This window comes from Lemur catta, chromosome 1 (assembly GCF_020740605.2).
Source record: "Lemur catta isolate mLemCat1 chromosome 1, mLemCat1.pri, whole genome shotgun sequence".
NCBI classification, from domain to species: Eukaryota; Metazoa; Chordata; class Mammalia; order Primates; family Lemuridae; genus Lemur; species Lemur catta.
This window is the reverse complement of record NC_059128.1, coordinates 36,374,689-36,395,523: the sequence shown is the minus strand read 5'-3', so window position 1 is coordinate 36,395,523 and position 20,835 is coordinate 36,374,689. Positions and strand designations below refer to the sequence as shown.

Here is a 20,835-nt window from a genome sequence, read left to right as displayed (position 1 = left end):
CAAAAGTGTGGATAGTTTTTAAAAATGGGGACTTGATCCACACTCTTATAACCTTAAAAAGTGGCTTATTCACAGCCAGGTGTGGTGGCTTATGCTTATAATCCCAGCTACTTGGGAGGCTGAGGCAGGAGGATCACTTGAGCCCAGGAATTGGAGGCTGCAGTGAGCTATGATTGCACCACTGCACTCCAGCCTAGGTCACAGAGCGAGTTGAGGATCTCTTAAAAAAGTAAAAGTGGCTTATTCATTGTGTCAAGCTTATCAGCCATGCAGATTACTTATAAATAGCAATTTTATAAGTGCAAATAAAGCACATAATCATTTCATTCTTCTCCATCTTCTCCCCTCCTTCTATTGTTAAGTAGTCTTATTTCACTTTCGGAGGTCAGGCATGTGTTCTGTGCCTATTTTTCATCTTTCAAGACTCAGCTCATAAGGTAGTTTTGCCTGAATAGAAGACAGTCTTGGCTTTTCTGTGCCCCCATAATACTTTGTGTATTCATTCTGTTATTATAGTGTGTTATGATTTGTTTGCAAGTTAATCTCCCCACTAAACTGTGAAATCCTTTAGAACTGGACCTTATCCTTAACATCTAGCACCATGACTAATAGAATGAATAAACAAATTTGTTTTGTTAGTAGAAGCAGACCTGTTTTACTAAGAAATTTAAAATATGGGGCCGGGCACGGTGGCTCACGCCTGTAATCCTAGCACTCTGGGAGGCTGAAGCGGGTGGATTGCTTGAGCTCAGGAGTTCGAGACCAGCCTGAGCAAGAGCGAGACCCCGTCTCTACTAAAAATAGAAAGAAATTATCTGGCCAACTAAAAAATATATATATATATATATGTGTGTGTATATATATATATATATATATATAAATTAGCCGGGCATGGTGGCACATGCCTGTAGTCCCGGCTACTCAGGAGGCTGAGGCAGTAGGATCGCTTAAGCCCAGGAGTTTGAGGTTGCTGTGAACTAGGCTGACGCCACGGCACTCACTCTAGCCCGGGCAACAAAGTGAGACTCTGTCTCAAAAAAAAAAAAAAAAAAAAAAAAAAATTAAAATATGTACAGTCTCATTTAGATCTATTTCCTACTTTTATTACAAATTTTTTGATAAGCACACCAACTTTTAAGTAACCTAACTTGCTTTTATTGTATGTATTCACAAACTTTCATTATTTTTGAAACTTAAAAACTATATGTGACACTTCAAGCAAGACATAGAGCACTTACTTTTTGTTTCTTTTTGAAAAATCATGTTTTATACACCAGGGTCTTACATACAGATGTATACCACTGAATGTGTGTGCACTGAATCATATCAACTGCCCCTTTTGGTAATGAGAAATTGCTACTTTGTGTGGTCTCTGATGTCAGTTTAATGAAGTATACTCTTACCTCTCAATTTTTCTAATTAACAAGTATTAACTGGACCACAGAGATAGAATTTCTTCAACTATTGGGGCAATCCACTGGGGCCAGCTCTATAGCTAGAAACTTGTGTTGCCAGTACTTTCCTGAGGATAGGCTGGAAATTATGCATGTTGTTTCTTTTCGCACTGTTGGTGAGAAGACTCCAATCATTATATTGTTTGCACATTTTTCAAATTGTGTCATTACAAGTGTGTTAACTGTATTGTTTTGGTTTGGTTTGGAGATTGTGTGTTTAATAGATACTAGGTAATACAGCCTTAATATTAGAAGTGAAATTATGGTAAGGAGGTCCACATCACTGGAAGGGGAAGGAGGAAGGGAAGGGAAAAGGAGAAGACAGATTTCATAACTGAAACTTCTGTTTAGACTTAAAATAGGAAAAAACAGTCGTCAAAGAGAAATCTTACAAGATCGTTAAATGGCTGAACCAGCAGTCAGCAGACAAGAATACAAAATGAGGAAGTTTTGTTGCATTTTAAATAAAGTTTGTTTCTTTTTGATTTCTTTTTTGATTTTAAAAACAGTACATTTTCATTTAAATAAAATTTGATAAATACTAAAAAGTAGAAAAGTGTTGATATCTTTGTAATTTCTTTCATGGCCATAGTTCAACTACTCAGAGACAATCCCCATGAACATGTGACTGTGAAGAAATTTGTTTTGTTATGAGACACCATAAAACAGAGAAACTTTTTGGGAGGTTTGACTGTGTGTTCTTTTATATTTTAGTTTCTTGCTGCTAATAGTTGCTCTCCTGGCTTCTTACTCGGTCCATCTTCTGCTCAGTATGTGTATTCAGACAGGTGAGTAAAAATATGCTGTTTCATTTGATGAAGCAGTCCCTTGAGTTTGTATCTACATGAAGGATTGGCTGTCTCAAACCTAGTTTCCAATGGTCATATGTTGTTATTAGGTAGGGTGATTGAAATGGAGAATTTCAGAAGGCTGGAATATACAAACCCAATCGCATGGGGGAATATCCAAGGACAGCATGGCAGGAGGAAACTAGCATTCTTCCCTGCTTTCCTCCTCAACACAACATAATTTTCTGGATTAGAGAAGATTAGGGGAGCACCTAAAAGGCATTCAGAGGATCCAAACCTTATGCTTATGAGGAGGCAGTAGACAGATGTTTATTCTGATCATGTTTCTCCTGGGGTGAGCATTTCCTCAAGGAGAACACCTTCCCAGATCTACTGCTGCCTTCCCTGCCCTAGTCTGTCTGCTAGACAGAGGTGGAGATGGCAAAATTAGGATTGTAGAAGGCAAGGTGGCAAAGCTTTGGATTTATTTAGATACATTTTGTATTTTTACTTGCAAGTGTAGGATAAGGTAGTTTTTTCTAAGTGGCAGAAGTATGTGCAATTAATATAATATATATATATTTGTGTTTTTTCCTTTTGGAATTTCATTATTCAATTTAGTCATGTATTGAATAAGTTCTTTTAGGTTGCAATAAATAAAAGTATATGAATTGTAGAACTGCTTTTATAAGGTTTTCCTTTTGTCATTATGAACAGTCTATGTCTGTCAATCCTGGTCTTTTTATCTGTATAGTTTCTTTTATTTTCGGATTAGGTCAGTTTTGATGCCAAAATTATGTCTTTAGTTCCTACATGGGTGAGTTCATTTTGCTCTGTCTGATCTTATGGTTTTCAGATTTTAAGAAGCAGAATAGATACACAAAATAGATAAAAATGGCATTCTTGGCTGAAACGGATCAAGAAGCCCAAAGATATTTCTGAAACTTTTAAGACTCTTCAGAATATAGTTCTAAAGCCACTGCTCTAGTTTGATTTCCTAAAACCTGTCTGTGTGTCAGATCTCTTTGTACACACAGATTTTTAAACATCGGGGATCCTTATTCCAAAAACCTGAGGGCAGGACTCAAGAATATGTTTTTTTCAAGTCCTGTGGGTGATTCTTATGCAAAACTGGTTTAGGATCCATAGTTCATAGCTATAACTTGCAGCAGTGGTTTGGCCAGGCCCAGTGTATGCCTCTTCTCTCAAGGGGCTTGGGTGAACATGCAGACAGATAAAAATACTAGGAAACAATGCAAATATTAATGCCAAAGTAACAAGTTGTTCGTAACAGCATCCCAAATTCAGGAATAATAGCTTTAGATAAATGTATTTATAAATCTTACTGAAACTTGATTGGAATTTTAATTATATATTTTGAAATTTTGCTTCTTTGTATGAAAAAATCATTTTTATTTAATTATAGTTTATCTAATATCTTAATAGATTCTTTTAATGAATTCTATTAAAAGATTAACACTTTGTCAATTATGTGGCAACTATGTCTTCTAAACTTCATTTTAGTTTTAATAACACTAAAATATTTTATTAATTTTAATTATTTGAGAATAGTATTCTATTCATGGAAATTTCTAAGTAATGCTAATTTTTTTCCTTACTTTCAGTTCATATATATTTAAGATTCTCACACTGCCTTTTGTTCTTCTATAACTCTGGGGCATATAAAGTGAAAACATATGTTTCTCTTTCTTTTTTCTTTTCCTTTGATTTTTTTTTTTTTTTAGCTTACTTGTGTCCATGAGCTAACTTCTTCATGGTTCTTCATACACACTGATGCACCTGTCTTCCGTTGATTGAATTCCTTCAGTCAATGTAAAATTCTCTGTGGAGGTAGGCTTTTCCTTTTTTTAATACATGCATTCATATATAAAAGACTAGAGAATAACATATAGCTAATTTTCCCCCCAGTTTGTTGAACTGTCATAAAGGAGTATTATGCTCAGATTCAGTTCATTGGTCAGAGAAAGAGCTGTCATAAGTTTTTACGAAATAATTTCTTCATTCATTTGCCTGGAGGTAAAAGATGAAGAAAAATTTTTAACTTTTAAAAGTAAAGTGAAATTTTTCTATTTTAGATTTTATATAGGATTTGGGGTCTATCAGGACTTTTCATGGGAACTGAGGTGACATATAAAGTACCTTATTCTCTCTAGCCTTAGTTTGTCATCGGTAAAATGGCAATGATAATACTTCCCTCATGGGATTATTGTGAGAATGAAGTAAAATCATATATATTAGATGCCAAGTCTTTGCTAAATGGTAACTCTTATTATGAATGCTCACTGGGACAAAAGTCCCTAAGGATTGCAAGATGTTGTACACACTGTTCTGTCAGAAACAATTGGCTCATTGCCATACTTTGGGAATACTTCTTATGCTCTGGACAAGACTCACAACTCCCATCCACTGGCCTCCACATCACTATCAGCTGGTGGGAATGAGAATTCTAAAGCTCTGTATGCATCTGGCCAAACCACTGCTTGCTAGTCACTGATCCCCACTACTCACTGCATTGTCATCATATCTGCCTTGAGACTACTTGGATTAATGACATTATGCCATTTACCTCAATTTATGTCAATCACTTCATGAATCTTAGGTTATCCTTCATTTCCCAGACTCATCCCATATGGCTGTCATCTGTTTCCTGACCCTATCTTCCACTGTTCTCCTACTCTTGAAACCCTTCCACTGTCTTCTCTGGAACTCACGGTCAATCATCAGCAAAACCCACATGTCCTTAATTCTTTTCTAAACGTTTCCTTCACTTTCTTTCTCTAAGGAAACCTAAGCCTTCTCTGAGTGTCTTGCTTCCCTGTAGTTCTCTCAAGTGGCCACTCTTTGTCTTTCATGTCTCTCATACTAAGTCTAAAGATGGGATAGGTGCCCTCTTTGTACCTCATTTCCACTTCTCAACTGTCTCCCTCTCCCTAAACCTCCCAACTTTGAATTTCATAAGTATGTACCATCTATTTCTCTCCTTGCTATTATCATGTATAGACTCCTAGACCATTTCCTGTCATTTTATGAATTTTAGCTCCTACTTTCCTCTTAATTTCTTTAGTGTTACCCCTGGCATAATTCTGGATGATTTCAATATCCATGTAGCTAATCCTTTTAGTACTTTCAGTTCCAGAACCTCTTCTTCTCTAGTGATCATACTCTCCACCTACCTCAGCTACTTATTTCCATAGCCCCACTATTGATCTTGTCATTACCAAAGTTCTGGCCCGTCCAAAATCTCATTTTCAAGTATCCTGCCCTTCAACCACCATCGTCTTCTGTCTTCCTAACCACCACCCTCTCAAGTGTTCCAACTCTCACAGTTCTTCAGTCTCACCAAGACTTCAGTTCATTGATCCTCATACCTTTGCACTGTCTGCCACACTCTTGTTCTCGTTTCCTTCTTTATTCAGTTGAGGTGTAGTACTATGTTATTACTCCCTTGCCTATCTCTTGTGTCATCATACTTCCCTGGCAAAATTCTAACCATAGTTAAATATAACTCTGCCTACTTCACATATGCAATCATGCTTTTGAATGTTCCTGAAGAAAAACACAACCATGCAGACTGATATCACTATAATTCAATGTCTAATGGACCTATGATGCTGTCACACAATCCTACTCTACTTCTTTAGTTCATTCACTTATTCACTTCATTTAGCTCTTTCTTCCATCTGCTATCTAGGAGATGACTTTTTTATCATCTCCTTTCTTTCAAACCTTCAACACATTTTTCTTGATTTCACTCTTCACTGATATCTTCACTTTCTGTTTCACCGAGGAAATAGAAGCAATCATAAAAGAACTTTACAAGCTCTTGCCAACTCTTCTACCTATCCATCTTATCTGTGCTCATAAACTCTGTTACTTGGGATGAACTCTTTGTGTTTAGAGCTAAGGCCGGCCCCTTTACCTGTGCTATGATCCCATCTGCTCTCACCTACATCAGTCTAGCCATTGTCCCCTCTTTCTTGTTTATTGTCGTCTTTCTTCCTTTCTACTATTTTCCTTCCTATCACTGTACAAGTAGTCTGTAATTTGTTTCATCTTAAAAGTGTCTCTTTGAGTCCACATCCCTTCAATATGCTTTCTGTCTTCATAGTAAACTTAAAAGAGTTGTCTCCTCCTAGGGTTGAACCCATTCCAGTCAGGCTTTCCCAATCATTCTTCTGTAATTATTATACCAATGACTTCCATATTGCTAAATCCAGTGGTCAGTTCTCAGTCTTCTTCTTACTTGACAAGTCAGCAGTATGTGACACAGATGATAACTCCTTCCTCTGTGAAACACTTTATTCACACTCTCCTGGTTTTCTTCCTATTTCATTGAACACTCCTACTCTTTTTTTTTTTTTGAGACAGTCTCACTCTGTTGCCCAGGCTAGAGTTCCATGCCATCAGCCTAGCTCATAGCAACCTCAAACTCCTGGGTTCAAGCAATCCTCCTGCCTCAGCCTCCCAAGTAGCTAGGACTACAGGCGTGCGCCACTACACCCAGCTAATTTTTTCTATTTTTAGTTGTCCGGCTAATTTCTTTCTATTTTTAGTAGAGACAGGGTCTCACTGTTGCTGAGGTGGTCTCAAACTCCTGACCTCAAGTGATCCTCCTGCCTCAGCCTCCCAGGGTGCTGGCATTACAGGCATAAGCCACCACGCCTGGCCGAACACTCCTACTCTTTTCTTCTGCTGAATTCTCTTCATTTCCTTAGCTGATAAACATTGGAGTACCTCTGGGACTATTCTTCTGATCTCGTTTACATTCCCTTTTGGGCGCATGATGACTCTAAAATATATATCCCTAGCCTGGAACCCCTGAACTTCAGTCTCATATCCAATTGCTTCTATGACATCACTTGGATGTCTAATATATATCTCAGATTTCTCAAACTCTCCATCTTTATACTGCCAGTCTATACTTTCTCCTCTTTCCATCTATTAATAAGTAAATGGTAATATCTTCCTTCTAGTTGCTTAGACCAAAGATCTTGGAATTATTCTGGATTCCTCTTTTTTCTCCTCCATTCTCCATGTCCAATCCATGATACCTTGTTCCCTTCCCTTCAAAAAATCAGTAATCTGATTCCTTCTCACTCAGCTGCTACTGCCTACCTTTAAGCTACCATCAGTAGTAATATGTTACCTTTTTGTTTCCTTACTTCCACCTGTGTTCACTACACTATATTCTTAACAAAACAAACATAATGATCCTGTTATTATAAGTTAGATCATAGCATTTCTTTGCTCAAAATCCTCCAGTGGCTTCCTAGTTCACTCAAAGTAAAAGTTAAAATTCTTACAAAGTCCAACATAGTATGCTTCTGCTTTTATCTCCCTGATTTATCTTCCAGTACTCTCTGCTTCACTGTCTATTTTCATTTTATTTTATGTAATGTTTACTTATATAGCATTTACTTTATGCCAGATATCGTTCTAAGTACTTCACAAATATTTACAAATATTCATTTAATTGTTATAACAGTACTGTTATATAAATACCATTATTATTCCCATTTTTAAAATGAGGAAACTGCAGCACAGAGAGGTTAAAGTGACTTGTTCAGAGTCACCCAATTAGGAAGTGGAGGAACCAGGATCCAGACCCACACGGTCTGGCTCTAGAGTGGTGTTTACTATTCCTCAGACACACTGGGTAGTGTCTTGCCTCCATACCTTTGTACTTACCATGCTCTCTGCTTGGATATTTCTTCCCCCAAATTTCCACATGGCTTGCTCCTCACCTTCAAGCCTTTGACAAATCTTACCTTCTCCATGGGGTCTTTTTGGATAACTTCATTTAAAATTATAGCTAGTTCCATCCCAAACACTCTCTACCCTTTTCTCAGCTTTATTTTTTCCATGTAGTACTTATAAATTAAATATTCAATAAATGACTACTAGCATTATCACTATCATTGGTCATTCTCAGTTGTAGCATTAGGAAATACATTTGACTGTGAGTAATTGGGATCCAGAAAATAATGACTTAAGGTAAAAATTTATTTTTCTTTAATGGAGAAGCTATCTATAGTTATGCGGTTCAAGGCTGCTATGGTTGACCTACAGTGCCATCAAGTATGCAGACATCTATCTTTCTGTTCCACCATTCTTGTATGCATCTTAACATCTTTGAGGTCCAGGACGACTTCTAGATTGCAAACCATCACATCCACATTTTGGATAACAGAAAGAGAAAGGGATGCCCCCACTTAAGACTCCCTCTTCTTGTTGCCAGAACTTAGAATGCCACGTGGCCATACTAAATTGCAAGGAGGCTTGGAAAATGTAGTTTTTATTAAAAGTGGCAATGGGTCCAACTAAAAGGGTTCAGTTACTCAGGTAGAAGGCAGAGACAACCAGTAGTCTCTGCCCCACTAGTATTCTATCTTTGTCCATCCTTATAGCATATTGTCTCTGAATAACATTATAAACTTTTATAGATTAACTAACAAGTATGGGCTGATGATTTCAATTCAAGCTCCCAATGCACGTGTCAGCTGCAATAGAACTTTTCCACTTAGATGTTCCAGAGGCATTGTAAGCTTAACATGTTTAATATTAAATTGATCTTTCATGTGTGATACCTCAGATGTACTCCTCTTCCTGTACCCTACCTCAATGAATGATACCACCTAATTTATATCTTCTTTACCTCATTCAGTCACCCAATTACTAATCAATTTTATAAATATTTCTCAGATTTGTCTAATTCTCCTTTTTTCTTGTTACTGTGTAGATTAGGCCATAACCCCTCTTTAGGATTACAGTGGAGTTGAATCATAACATGCATTTAAATTCGTATAATTTTAATTCATGTAATTCAAAAGAGGAGGGAGAAGACAATGGTTTAAACAGTGCTGGATAATCCTGCTTGCGTTCCACTCAGTGAACATATCTTCATCTGAGGACTGAGTGTGAGATACAAATACAATAATGCTGTTCCCATGTTAGTCATGTTTTTTTTTTTAAGATGACATTTATTGAGCTGTGTGCTCAGTGCTGTTTTAAGGGATTTGCATGTATTAATCTCACAGTAACTATATGAGGTAGCTATTATTACATCCACTTTAGATATCAGAAAACTGAGGCACTGAGAGATTAAATAGCTTGCTCAAAGTAGCACAGCTAGTTAGTTAAAAGAGCTAATATTTGAACTAGGCAGCTTAACTCTAGTGTCTACTTTCCATATACACCGTGCTACCATTTCCCTACCATTATAGAAACCTGGAAGTTTATTCTCTGAAGAAGATAAATGAAAAGGACTCTGCATTCATAGATATTAGATATAGTCATGAGCAGGATCATCTTACTGATAACAGGGAGATTAAGTGAAAGTCTATGAACTGAAGGAGAATCCCAGTTAGTAGGAGTTCTGAGAAAGCTGGCACCAAGGCTTCTACTCAAGGGACCGGAGAAGTACTTTCTACAGAATGTCTCCTACCCAAGAGAAAAAACCTATAGCTACAAGAGGGCCCTCCAAGAAAGAGCTGAGTTCCTTCTGTTCGATCATTATATAATTAAGCCTACCACTTAATAGGCCTCATCTATGCATAAAGAGCTTCTGTTTAGCCTTTTAGTGCCTCACACTTATGTCAAGAGATAGATAGCCAGTATCACCAGACATTTCAGGAAAACCTTTAACTTGAGAGATATATACTAAAACAACTCTACACACAAACAAAAGCTAATAATGAGATACCGCTACACATCTGTTAGAATGGTAAAAATCCAAAACACTGACAGTACCAAACGTTGGCAAAGATGTGGGATGGCAGAAACTCTCATTCACTGCAGTTGTGAATGCGAAATGGTACAGCCACTTTGGATTACAGTTTGGCAGGTTTTTTTTTTTTTTTTTTTTTTACAAAACTAAAGTAGTCTTTTTTTTTTTTTTTCCCAACTAAAGTACTCTTACCATATAATACAGCAGTAGTGTTCCTTAGTGTTTACCCAAGTAAGTTCAAGACTTACATCTATACAAAAAACCTGCACAGAGATATTTATATCAGCTTTATTCATAATTGCCAAAATTTGGAAGCAACCAAAATGTTCTTCAAAAGACAAATAAATGTGATATATTTGTATAATGAAATAGTATTTAGCACTAAAAAGAAATGAACCATCAAGCCATGAAAAGGCATGAAGGAATCTTAAATGCATATTACCAAGTGAAAGAAACTATATAATCTAGAAAGTCTTCTTCTGGGTATACTCAAAGGAAATGAAATCAGTACCTTGTAGAGATATCTATGCTCCCATGTACATTGCAGAATTATTCACAATAGCCAGGATACAGAAACAACCTACATGTCTTTGAGTAGATGAATGAATAAAGAAATTGTGGTATATGTGTATAATGTCATATTATTCAGCCTTAAAGAAGAAGGAGATCCTGCCATTTTCAACAACATAGATGGACCTGGAGAACATTATGCTAAGTGAAATAAGCCAGACAAAGAAAGAAAAATACTGTGAGATTTCACTTACATGTGGAATCTAAAAAAGTCAAATGTATAGAAACAGTATGACAGGGGTTATGGTTAGGAAGATGTTGATCAGAGGTATAAAGTTGCAGTTATATTGGATGAATAAGTTTACAGATATAAGGTACAGCACGATGACTATAGTTAATATTATATTTTTTACTGGAAATTTGCCAAGAAAGTAGTTTTCAGGTGCTCTTGCCATAAAGAAGAGAGAGAAAGAGAGAGAAAAGAAGGAAAAGGAAAGGAAACATAACTGAGAGATTGGATATGTTAATTTGCTTGACTGTAGTAATCATATCACTATGTATATCAAAACATCATGTTGTGTGCATTAAACATATACAATAATAAAATGAAGAAACCAATCTGAAAAGGCTACATACTGTATGATTCTAAGTGTATGACATTCTGGAAAAGGCAAAACTATGGAGAAAGTAAAAAGATCACTGGGTTGCCAGGGATTAGCAGGGAGGAAGGGATGAATAGGCAGAACAAAGAGGATTTTTAGAGTAATGAAGTGACTGATACTATAATGGTGAATATATGTCATTATACATTTGTCAAAACCCATAGGATGTGTAGCACCAAAAGTAAACTCTAATGTAAACTATGAACTTTGTGTGATAATGACATTTCAATGTTGGTTTATCAGTTGTAACAAATGTACCACTCTTGTGTGGGATGTCGATAGTTGGGGAAGCTGTCTGTGTGGAGGCAGAAGGTATATGGGAATTCTCTGTACTTCCTGCTCAATTTTGCTGTGAACCTAAAATTGCACTAAAATCTGTTAAAGAAAACACAAATAAGGAAAGAAAGAAACAAACTCAGAGGAGAAGAGGAAACAGATAATGCAGGGACAAGAGGAAAACTTTTAAAAAATTACTATATTTAATAACTTCAGAGAATGAAAAGAAGATATTGTATCCTTGTGAAACAAGAAAAAGAAATTATAAAAAGGACATGTTCAGAAAACACAAGAGCCTTGGAAGTAAAAATAAAATTAATTTAGCAGTTGGGTTGGAAAAGTTAAGGAAATTTCCTAGGGAGGAAAAAAGACAAAGAGCTGGAAAATGGGAGAGAAAAGATAAGAAAATTAGAGGATCAGTCCAGGAAGTCCAACATGCAAATAATAGGAATTCTACAAAGAGAAAAAAGATAAATGGGATGGTAGAAAATTATCAACAGAATAATACAAAAAACAATGATGTAACTTAAGGAAATTAGTTTCCAGATTAAAAGGGTTCCTTGTAATATCCAATGTAATACTTTTAAAATAATTCTTACCAAGACACATGTGAATGATCAGAAACCCAGTTATAAGGAGAATATCCCAAAAACTTACGAGAGAAGAAACAAACAAAAGCATTTTCATACAATGAGTCAAGAACCATAATTGCAAAGGTCTTCCCAGAAATAATACTGTAAATTAGAAGACTGTAAAAGAATGCCTTCAAAATTCTTGGGGAAAATGATTTCAATATCGAATTCTATACTCAGCCAAACTATCATTTAAGTGGGAAGTTTGACCAATGACATTTTCATAAATGCAAGATCTCAAAAAATTATCTCCTATGCACCCTTACTTAGTGAGCAATGGAGGATATCCTTTACCAAAGTTAGATAGTAACAAAAAAACAGAATCTAGCATAGGAGAAAGTGAAGGGGATTACCAGGATATCAACTGAGCAGCCGATGCACCACCTTCAGGTTGGAGTAGTTCTTTTCACAAAGGTATAGCCCATTCTCCAGGTCATGTTTGCCCTCAGGATCCTGTTCAGGATGGAAGCCCTTTTCTTATTCCTCTGCCTGAAGGGAGCACCTTTCTCATTTAGTCTAGTCTAATTTGCACTGACAGTACCTAAGTAGATTAGCAGTCAGGGCTAGCTGTTACAAAAGTCTAAGAATAAAATACAGATTGAGGCCAGGCGTGGTGGCTCATGCCTGTAATCCTAGCACTCTGGGAGGCCGAGGCGGGTGGATCTCTCGAGGTCAGGAGTTCGAGACCAGCCTGCATAAGAGCGAGACCCCATCTCTACTAAAAATAGAAAGAAATTATCTGGCCAACTAAAAATATATATAGAAAAAATTAGCCGGGCATGGTGGCGCATGCCTATAGTCCCAGCTACTCGGGAGGCTGAGGCAGTAGGATTGCTTGAGCCCAGGAGTTTGAGGTTGCTGTGAGCTAGGCTGACACCACGGCACTCACTCTAGCCGGGCAACAGAGCGAGACTCTGTCTCAAAAAAAAAAAAATACAGATTGAACCAAGGTAGTAGCAAGGTGAACAGAATAAAGAAACAGGTTAAGAAATGGGGGTTGGGGGAGAGTTACACTTGAGAGGAGCTGATATCCAAGTAAATGTGAAGAGTAAAGGAGGAGATGTCTGGTATATCTTTCAGATTTCTGCCTTGGCCCACTGGCTTAATGATAGTGTCATTAATGGAGATAAGAACACAGTAGGACGAGGTGGTTCAAAATAAAAAGAGTTCAGTTTTGGATATGTGGACTTTGAAGGAAATGTAGGTGGAAAGGTCTTAGAACTAAAGTGGAGGATAGGGATTCATTCATTCAATAGTCTTTTATCTATTAGTGATACAGAGATAAATAGGAACCAGTTACTTCCTTGAAAATAGTCATAGTCTAATAGGAGAGACAAATACATAAGCAAATAATTTATAATGTAGTGTGATAAATGTAACAATTTAAATATATGCAAGGTATAGTGATAACTCAGAGACGGGAGTGATTAGTCCTGTCTAAGTTGGAGGGTGAGGGTTAGCAAGTATTCCTAGAGAACTGAGCTAAAAAGGAATTTGACTAGCAGATAAGGCAAGAGAGAATATTCTAGCATGTGCGAAGATTCAGAGACATATATTGCATATTTAAGGTACCAAAAATAGTTCACTGTTACTAGTATGCAAGGTACAAAGGAGAAAATTAAACTGGAGAGTTAATCTTAGATCCTAAAGAATTTGGGGATTTTGCTGAGGCAGTGAGAAGCCACTGAGGCTGTTGAAAGGGTCAATGTTGATACTGGAATTCACCACTTTTTGCTTCCAAAGAGAATTTTGGTGCTTCCTAGACCTCTGAAGATAGCCTCTTTCTCTGAGAAAGAGAACATAGTCCCCTATATTCCTCTTTCTAAAGAAGGTTGCATTCTTTCATGAAGATTTTAATTTCTAGTAACGATAAATAAAGGAGTGAAATGTCCCTTTTTTGTTCCACATTTTTTAATTAAAGGCAAAGTTTTTAAGTAAAAATCTTCTTTAGCAGTGATTCTCGATACCTTCTTTTATAAAAAATATTTTCTAAATGCTCCCTTTGCTATCTGAAATGAAACTCCCATAGATATTGTAACCTACCTGTAGATAGGCTGAATAATGCCCCCCTAAAAGATAGCCACGTCCTAATCCCTGGAACCTGTGGACATTACCTTATATGGCAAAAAAGGACTTTGCAGATGTGACTGAGTTAAGGATGTTGAGATGGGGGAATTATCCTGGTGGGCTCTGAATTCAGTCACATATATCATGGGGAAGATCATGGACAGAAGAGGAAAAAGGCAATGTGACCACTGAGGCAGAGATTGGAGTGATATGAACAGAAACCAAGGCATGCCAGCAGCTACCAGAAGCTGGAAGAGACAAGGAATGGCTTCTCTCTAAAGCCTTCAGAAGCATAACCCTGCTGACACCTTGATTTTTTTTAATTATTTAAAATTTTTTATTGATACATAATAATTGTGCATATTCATGGAGTATATGTTATATTTTGATACAAGCATACAGCATACAATGATCAAATCAGGGCAATTGGGACACCTTGATTTTGACCCCATGAAACTGATTATGGACTTCTGGCCTCCAGAACTGTGAGAAAGTAAATTTCTGTTGTTTTAAGCCTCCAAGTTTGTGATAATTTGTTACAGAAGCCATAGGAAACTAATATACTACTTATATATAATATAATACTATAACTGTAAAATAAAGGAAAAACAAAGTAAATGCTCTTGGTGATGTGATTTTCCATTTAGGAAATAGTTTTTGGCAAAGTTCCAAACAAAACAACTTACAGTCTTTCCTGCATTTACATGGTAATTGTATTCCTAGAAAATTTAATGTATATTCAAGCTATTAACCATCGTTTTCATAGCTTCTGCCATGTGCTTGACACACAGAGGGTATTTAATAAAAGCTGGATCCACAGTAAGGATTAGATGGATATATTCGATCTATAGAGGGATTAGAAAATTAACATCTAAGGCAAAAATTATGTATAGGTAAAATTATCTTTAAAAATTCCTTATATAGTTTATAAAATAGAGTATTCAATATCATTTATCAATAAAGACCTGATAGTCTCTCCCCATCCCCTCACCCCCAAGCATTGGTTTGAGTATCATATGAAGGCTCTGGATTGCTTTAGGGTTATGATGAATTCCATTCAGCACTGTGAGATGCTCTCACCATGAGAGGCACACAAGAACTGAAATTGATTGAAAGACAATAGATTCATATTCACCATTTCAAAGCTCACTGTGAACATTTGCTTACTGTTTAGAATGGTAATCAGCTGTCTAAACTATATTTTCTTTCATCTTTTTCTTCTTTTGATTAGTGAACATAAATTAATAGACCCACAGTTAATTAAGTGGGCTGATTACGTAGCTCCATCTTCAATGGATTAGTGTCCTTGTTTCATTCTTTTTACTAATAAATATCTTGTTTTCCATCCCCTGGGGCATTTGGCAGTGTCTGGAGACATTTCTGCTTTTCACACCTGGGGATGGGGGAAGCAGAGTGAGGTGAGGTGTTATTGGTAAAGGACAGGGATGCTGCTAAGCATCTTACAATACATAGGACGGCCCCCCACAGCGAGGAATGATCTGGGCCAGTAAGTAGCGGCATAGTTGAAAAACCTTGGGCTAGATCATGTGTGTGTGCTCTACTCCTAGTGATTCTTTCATAGTGTTTGCATTAACACTAGAGTAAGTGCTTCCTTGAGCATAAGCTGAATTTTTTGTTGTTGGGCTACAGGAAAGGATGGTTGTGAGTCTCCGCAGGGTTAAACATATTTTTAAATTAACATTCCCTTTTTATTTTTATCAAAAGTAATATATGGTCACATGTGTATATGCATATGCACACTTATGTAGGACATGGAGCAGTTCCCCACCCATTCTTCCCTACTTCTATTCCACTTTCCAGAGCTAGCTACATTTAAAGAGTTTTTTGTTTTTAATTCTTTAGGTAATTGTGTTTCTACGTCTAAATAGTAGTCTTCTGTTATTTATTGATTTAAGAGATTATCTTTTGACTCTTCATTGCAAAAGGTGAAGATTTAACTCAACACTAATCCTTCCCCTTCCCCTTTCTAACTGTCATTAGTTTGTGTTCAATTGTTCTTTCATGGATTATTGTGTAACTCTAAATAATACATTTAAACCTTTATTTTAGCCAGTATCTTTTGACTCTCTGCCCTATTATATGATACCAGTGCTCCTATCTTTTCTTTCACCTACTCTCTCCCTATTTTCCATAGTCTGTCTGCTTTACCCTGACATTGTCAAGGTTGACAATATTTACTTTCTGTTTTTTAATCATATTTAAGTTGTTTGTATTTGTATCTATAGGTTGAGTCTAAAAGTTGAAAACTAATGAATAACTTTTATAGGACATGACTATGTAAATTTTGTTCACTGGAGAGCTAAGTAGTATACCGAGATGCCAGATCCCCCTGAATGCATGCAATATCACAGTCTCTGTGCCACCTGATAGACTGTTCCCAGTATTCTAGCATTCTGTTTTCTTTTACTGCATGGATATACTCTAAATCATGCCACATTCACTTGGTACACTGACATTTAAACACATATTAAGGAAGATCAGAAGTGGCAATGAAATTGCATACTGAATGTTCAAAAAAATGAAAGACTTGAATGGGCACTATTAGTAAGAAAAAAGGCTGGAGGAAAATGATAGAAAACACAAGAAAGACAAGAATTTCAAAATAATAAGGGTATGTTGCAAAGGGCCAACTTTCTGAGAGTTGAACTGTGTTTCAATAACTCATGGCTCTCAATCCAAATCCAAAGATAATATTGCTGCTGCTGAAACTTGGGCTTCGTACTGTCACCAGAGTTTATTAATTGTCCTGTTTCATTGAGGGAAAAATGCAAAGCAGACAGAACACTGGAGTAACTAGCTGGAAATATTCCACTATTTCATGGGAAGCAGTTTTCCAAATGATTCCTGTAGAGGCCAAACTCTTGATCTAGCCAAAATAGCACTAAAGTGTGCCTTGATGGTACATTAAAGAAGAAATTTCCCTCAACTTACTTGATTAAGATTTATAAGCCTTTCTATCCCCTCAAAACGTAGCATTGATTTCTTCAATATCGAAAAATAATTTCCTAAAATAAATTGTTAATGATTACTTGCTGTGCCAAGTACTGTTTGTATGAATTCCTGTAAAAGACTGAATTAATTTCATAATTTCATAATTAATGTTATTCCTGTTCTGTAGGAATATGCTATTAATGTGACTAGTCATCACCACATCTTATTTTTGTATCTCTCAAAACAACTTTCACAAGATGTTGATCTTAGGAAAGAGCCGAAAAGAATATCCCCTGTTAGCAGACCAAGCAATACTTCAACATTAAACACCAGAGAAAATTAAAATTACATCTTAAATAAAACCTATCAGATATTTGGTAGAGGAAATGGAACTATTCAAGTAATGTGGTTTTAAAAAATGAAGTTCCAGTTGGCACAGTGGCCCATGTCTGTAATCCCAACATTCTGGGAGGCCAAGGTGGGAGGATCACTTGAGGTCAGGAGTTCAAGACCAGCCTGGGCAGCATAGTGAGAGACCCATTCTATACTAAAAATTTTAAAAATTAGCCAGGCGTGGTGGCACGTGCTTGTAGTCCCAGCTACTCAGGAGGCTGAGGTGGGAGGATTGCTTAGCCCAGGAGTTTGAGGCTGCAGTGACTTTTGATTGGGCCACTGCACGTTAGCCAGAGCAAGATCCATTCTCTATAAAACAAAACAAAAATAAAATTCCACTACTTCCGTTATAGTCATTGTAGAATATTTGAAACCTCTCCCCCTAAAAAAGAAGCAAGAAAATGAAGACTAAACAATCATTATTACCATTTGTGTATAATTCATCCCACTCTTTTAATGTGTTTTTTTCCCTTAAAATAATATTGGCATTTTTCATGTTATAAACATAGTTTTTAATGATTACATATTATTCTATCAGGTATACATACTATAATTTATGTAACCATTTTCCCATTGTTGAACATTTAGATTAGTTTTATTTTACCAGTGTAAACAATCCCATGATGAATACCTTTGCATATAATGATTTCTCTTGATTTTAGTTTTATTTCCTAAGACAAGCTCCCAGGTGTCAAATGTTTTAAATATTTTAAAGGTTCATTGTTTAAATTGGATTTGAACAGTCAGTACCACTTTTTACTGTTACCAGGATTTTAAGAAATGGCCCAAATGACAGAACAGAACTTTAAAAGTATTCCACTAGTGTGGTTTTGGTTTATATGTCAGGATGTTCCAGAAAACCATTAAAAAATAAGTATGTAGAGATAAAGCATTTGGCTGACTGTGTACACATTTTATTTTAGTAAAGCATCAATGTTAATCCAAAAGCCATTATTCATATTCATGTCGTCTCAGGCATGGAAAAGTGCTTCTAATTTTTGCAACATAAAAGAAGTCTGATGACAGTGACAGAACTGAATGACTAGCCAGACATGCTGACTGGAAAGCTAGAATTAGGACTTGAGCACTGTACTCAGTCTCCATTTTAAGAGTCTAATACTTTTTTCATTCTCAACTCTGACATTTGTTATATGTAGAGATATTTTCATAAAACTAAAAAATAATAAACCCAGAGAGCAAATTTGAGATTCCTAAAATGTATTCCATTATTGTCAGCGTTGCAATTAAAATTGTCTTCATTAAGCTGTTAGTTTGATATTTTCTGGAACAGTAAAGATTGTATTTTAATTTTTTAAAGTAAGAATAAATGTTTAATTTATTTAAATTTAGATAACTGAAATATCAATTCTTTTTGGAATCTTTCAGTCTTATGATTTTTGCTCATAGTAAATGTATTTGCTTTTCATGTTCACTAAATATACAATCTATACTTAATTTCATGTTGTTTTAAAATAAAACAAACCCCAGTTGAACTTTGTGATAAGTATTGTGTTGACAATTTGCTCACTGACTGATGCAAAATATGTCATTTGAAAAACAGGTATTTGATACATTCCCATATGTAACACTGAAAAGCCTCCTTGCTTTAAATTCTTGGAAGGAAAGTTTTTCTTAAGAAAGAATGGACACATTTAACTATAATATAAAAGGGATGCTAAAAACCGGTGGTGATATTTCTTTAATCTCATGCCTCAGGGTGACAGATCAGAGATCCTCTGGAGACTTGATTCCCATACTATGTAACAAAATTACCTTCTAAATGCTAAATTAGAGAGAAGCTAATATTTAGACAATTTTCAGCTTTAATATATATACCAAGGCTTTGGGATGTTAAATGTAAGGAATTGTGTCCATATACATTATCAATTAAGTCTAAGAATGTTTTTAAAAAAGTAAAGATTTATTGATTAAGATCATTATTTTTGTGATGGTATTTACTTTAGAATATATGTATTTGAAAAAAGAATTTCAGCATTTCACATTGGAGGAAAAAATTCCTGTTCTTAGTTTTGTAACTCTGCTTCTTAATTATATGCTCTAAAGTATATTCAAAATCTACCCCTGTAAAATTATTGTTGAAGTCTTTTATTATTAAAGCATAAAAATTCCTACTCATAATCAAGTAATGTCTCCCAAGTTCAAAGCTAAATTGTCCGCATGCACTATATTTAGCAGTATGTAAAAACATTTTCTAAAAGAGCCATGTCATTCAAAAAGTTTCCAAATTCTTTGATGAACTCGGATAATAAAGTTAAAACTTCCATTCTTAATTAGCAAAACTCCTTATTTTTTCAGCATTCTACTTATATTTTTCTGACTTTGTAGTTATAATATGTGAAGACCATACATGGTTTTAAGAATGCTTATTTTTATATACCTAGAGGTCTTTGGTTCTGAAAGTACAGAGGAGTTTTTTGTTAATGTAGTGGCAGATGAAAGAAAACCCATGTATATCTTGAGAGGATATATTAAAACTGGCTTTGAGAAATGGTGAGCTATATCTTTAATACACATAGGAGATATGTATTGCTGTACCAAGCCTTAGTATCTACTATTCTGCCTCTCTTTAGTGTAAACACAAGGTAAAGCACTTTTCGAACTATAGGGTTATACCAGTAGTGACATCACCACTAGTTAAAACATGAAGCTATATGGTCTAAGGACATAGATTTGGTTCTTTTATGAGCCATTTAATTTTCATCTTTTCTGTGACCACACTTCTTAAACATGTGGCATGAGAATGTAATTTAAGACTGTTTTATGATGAAAAAAGAAACTTTATACCCTACTAATTATGAGATAAAGAGTATCGTTTCTTTCATGAACACAATCATCATCCTAGGTACCTGGAAAAGTGAATGTCTCTGAAAGTATGATACAACTTTTATACTTTATCTAACTTTATTTATATATCCAGTTTTTAGAAACCATTGCCAATGAAAATTTACATTTGGACAGTGTCGTATACAAGTGCTATATAGTGAGAAGTGCGGTTGTTCTTGAGTAGTTATTCCATTTGAATTAATGCAGCCTGGGTGGTTGTCAGACAACCTTAAAAGCTCTACCTATTCTAAGAGGACCCTATCCTTATAGACCATACGTCTTTAAAAGTTTTCCCAAAAAATGGTTACGTCTACTTTAAACTTAGTCTGACCATCCAATAGCTATAAACCAGGTAGATCTAAACTGCTAATCATTTACAAAATTGATATTGAGATTGTTTGAGCTACTTTCAGTATTTCAGAATGCCTAAGAGAAATCGCGAATTTACCCATTGATCAGCTTATACAGATTAACTTAAATACAGAGAGATGTCAGATAGATAGATGGTTG

At 35.7% G+C, this 20,835-nt stretch overlaps 1 protein-coding gene across 5 annotated transcripts in view; it reads left to right on the top strand.

The window, feature by feature from the left end:
* SLC38A6 (solute carrier family 38 member 6) overlaps nucleotides 1–20,835 on the top strand; it is a 68,895-nt gene that overhangs the window by 8,458 nt on the left and 39,602 nt on the right. For all 5 annotated transcript variants that reach the window (XR_006738611.1, XM_045566126.1, XM_045566121.1 and 2 more), the window contains exon 3: nucleotides 2,169–2,242. Coding sequence is in view for 4 of the 5 variants with exons in the window: in XM_045566126.1 (XP_045422082.1) it covers nucleotides 2,169–2,242 (74 nt within the window). In the remaining variant the exon portion in view is untranslated. The remainder of the gene's footprint in view (nucleotides 1–2,168; nucleotides 2,243–20,835) is intronic.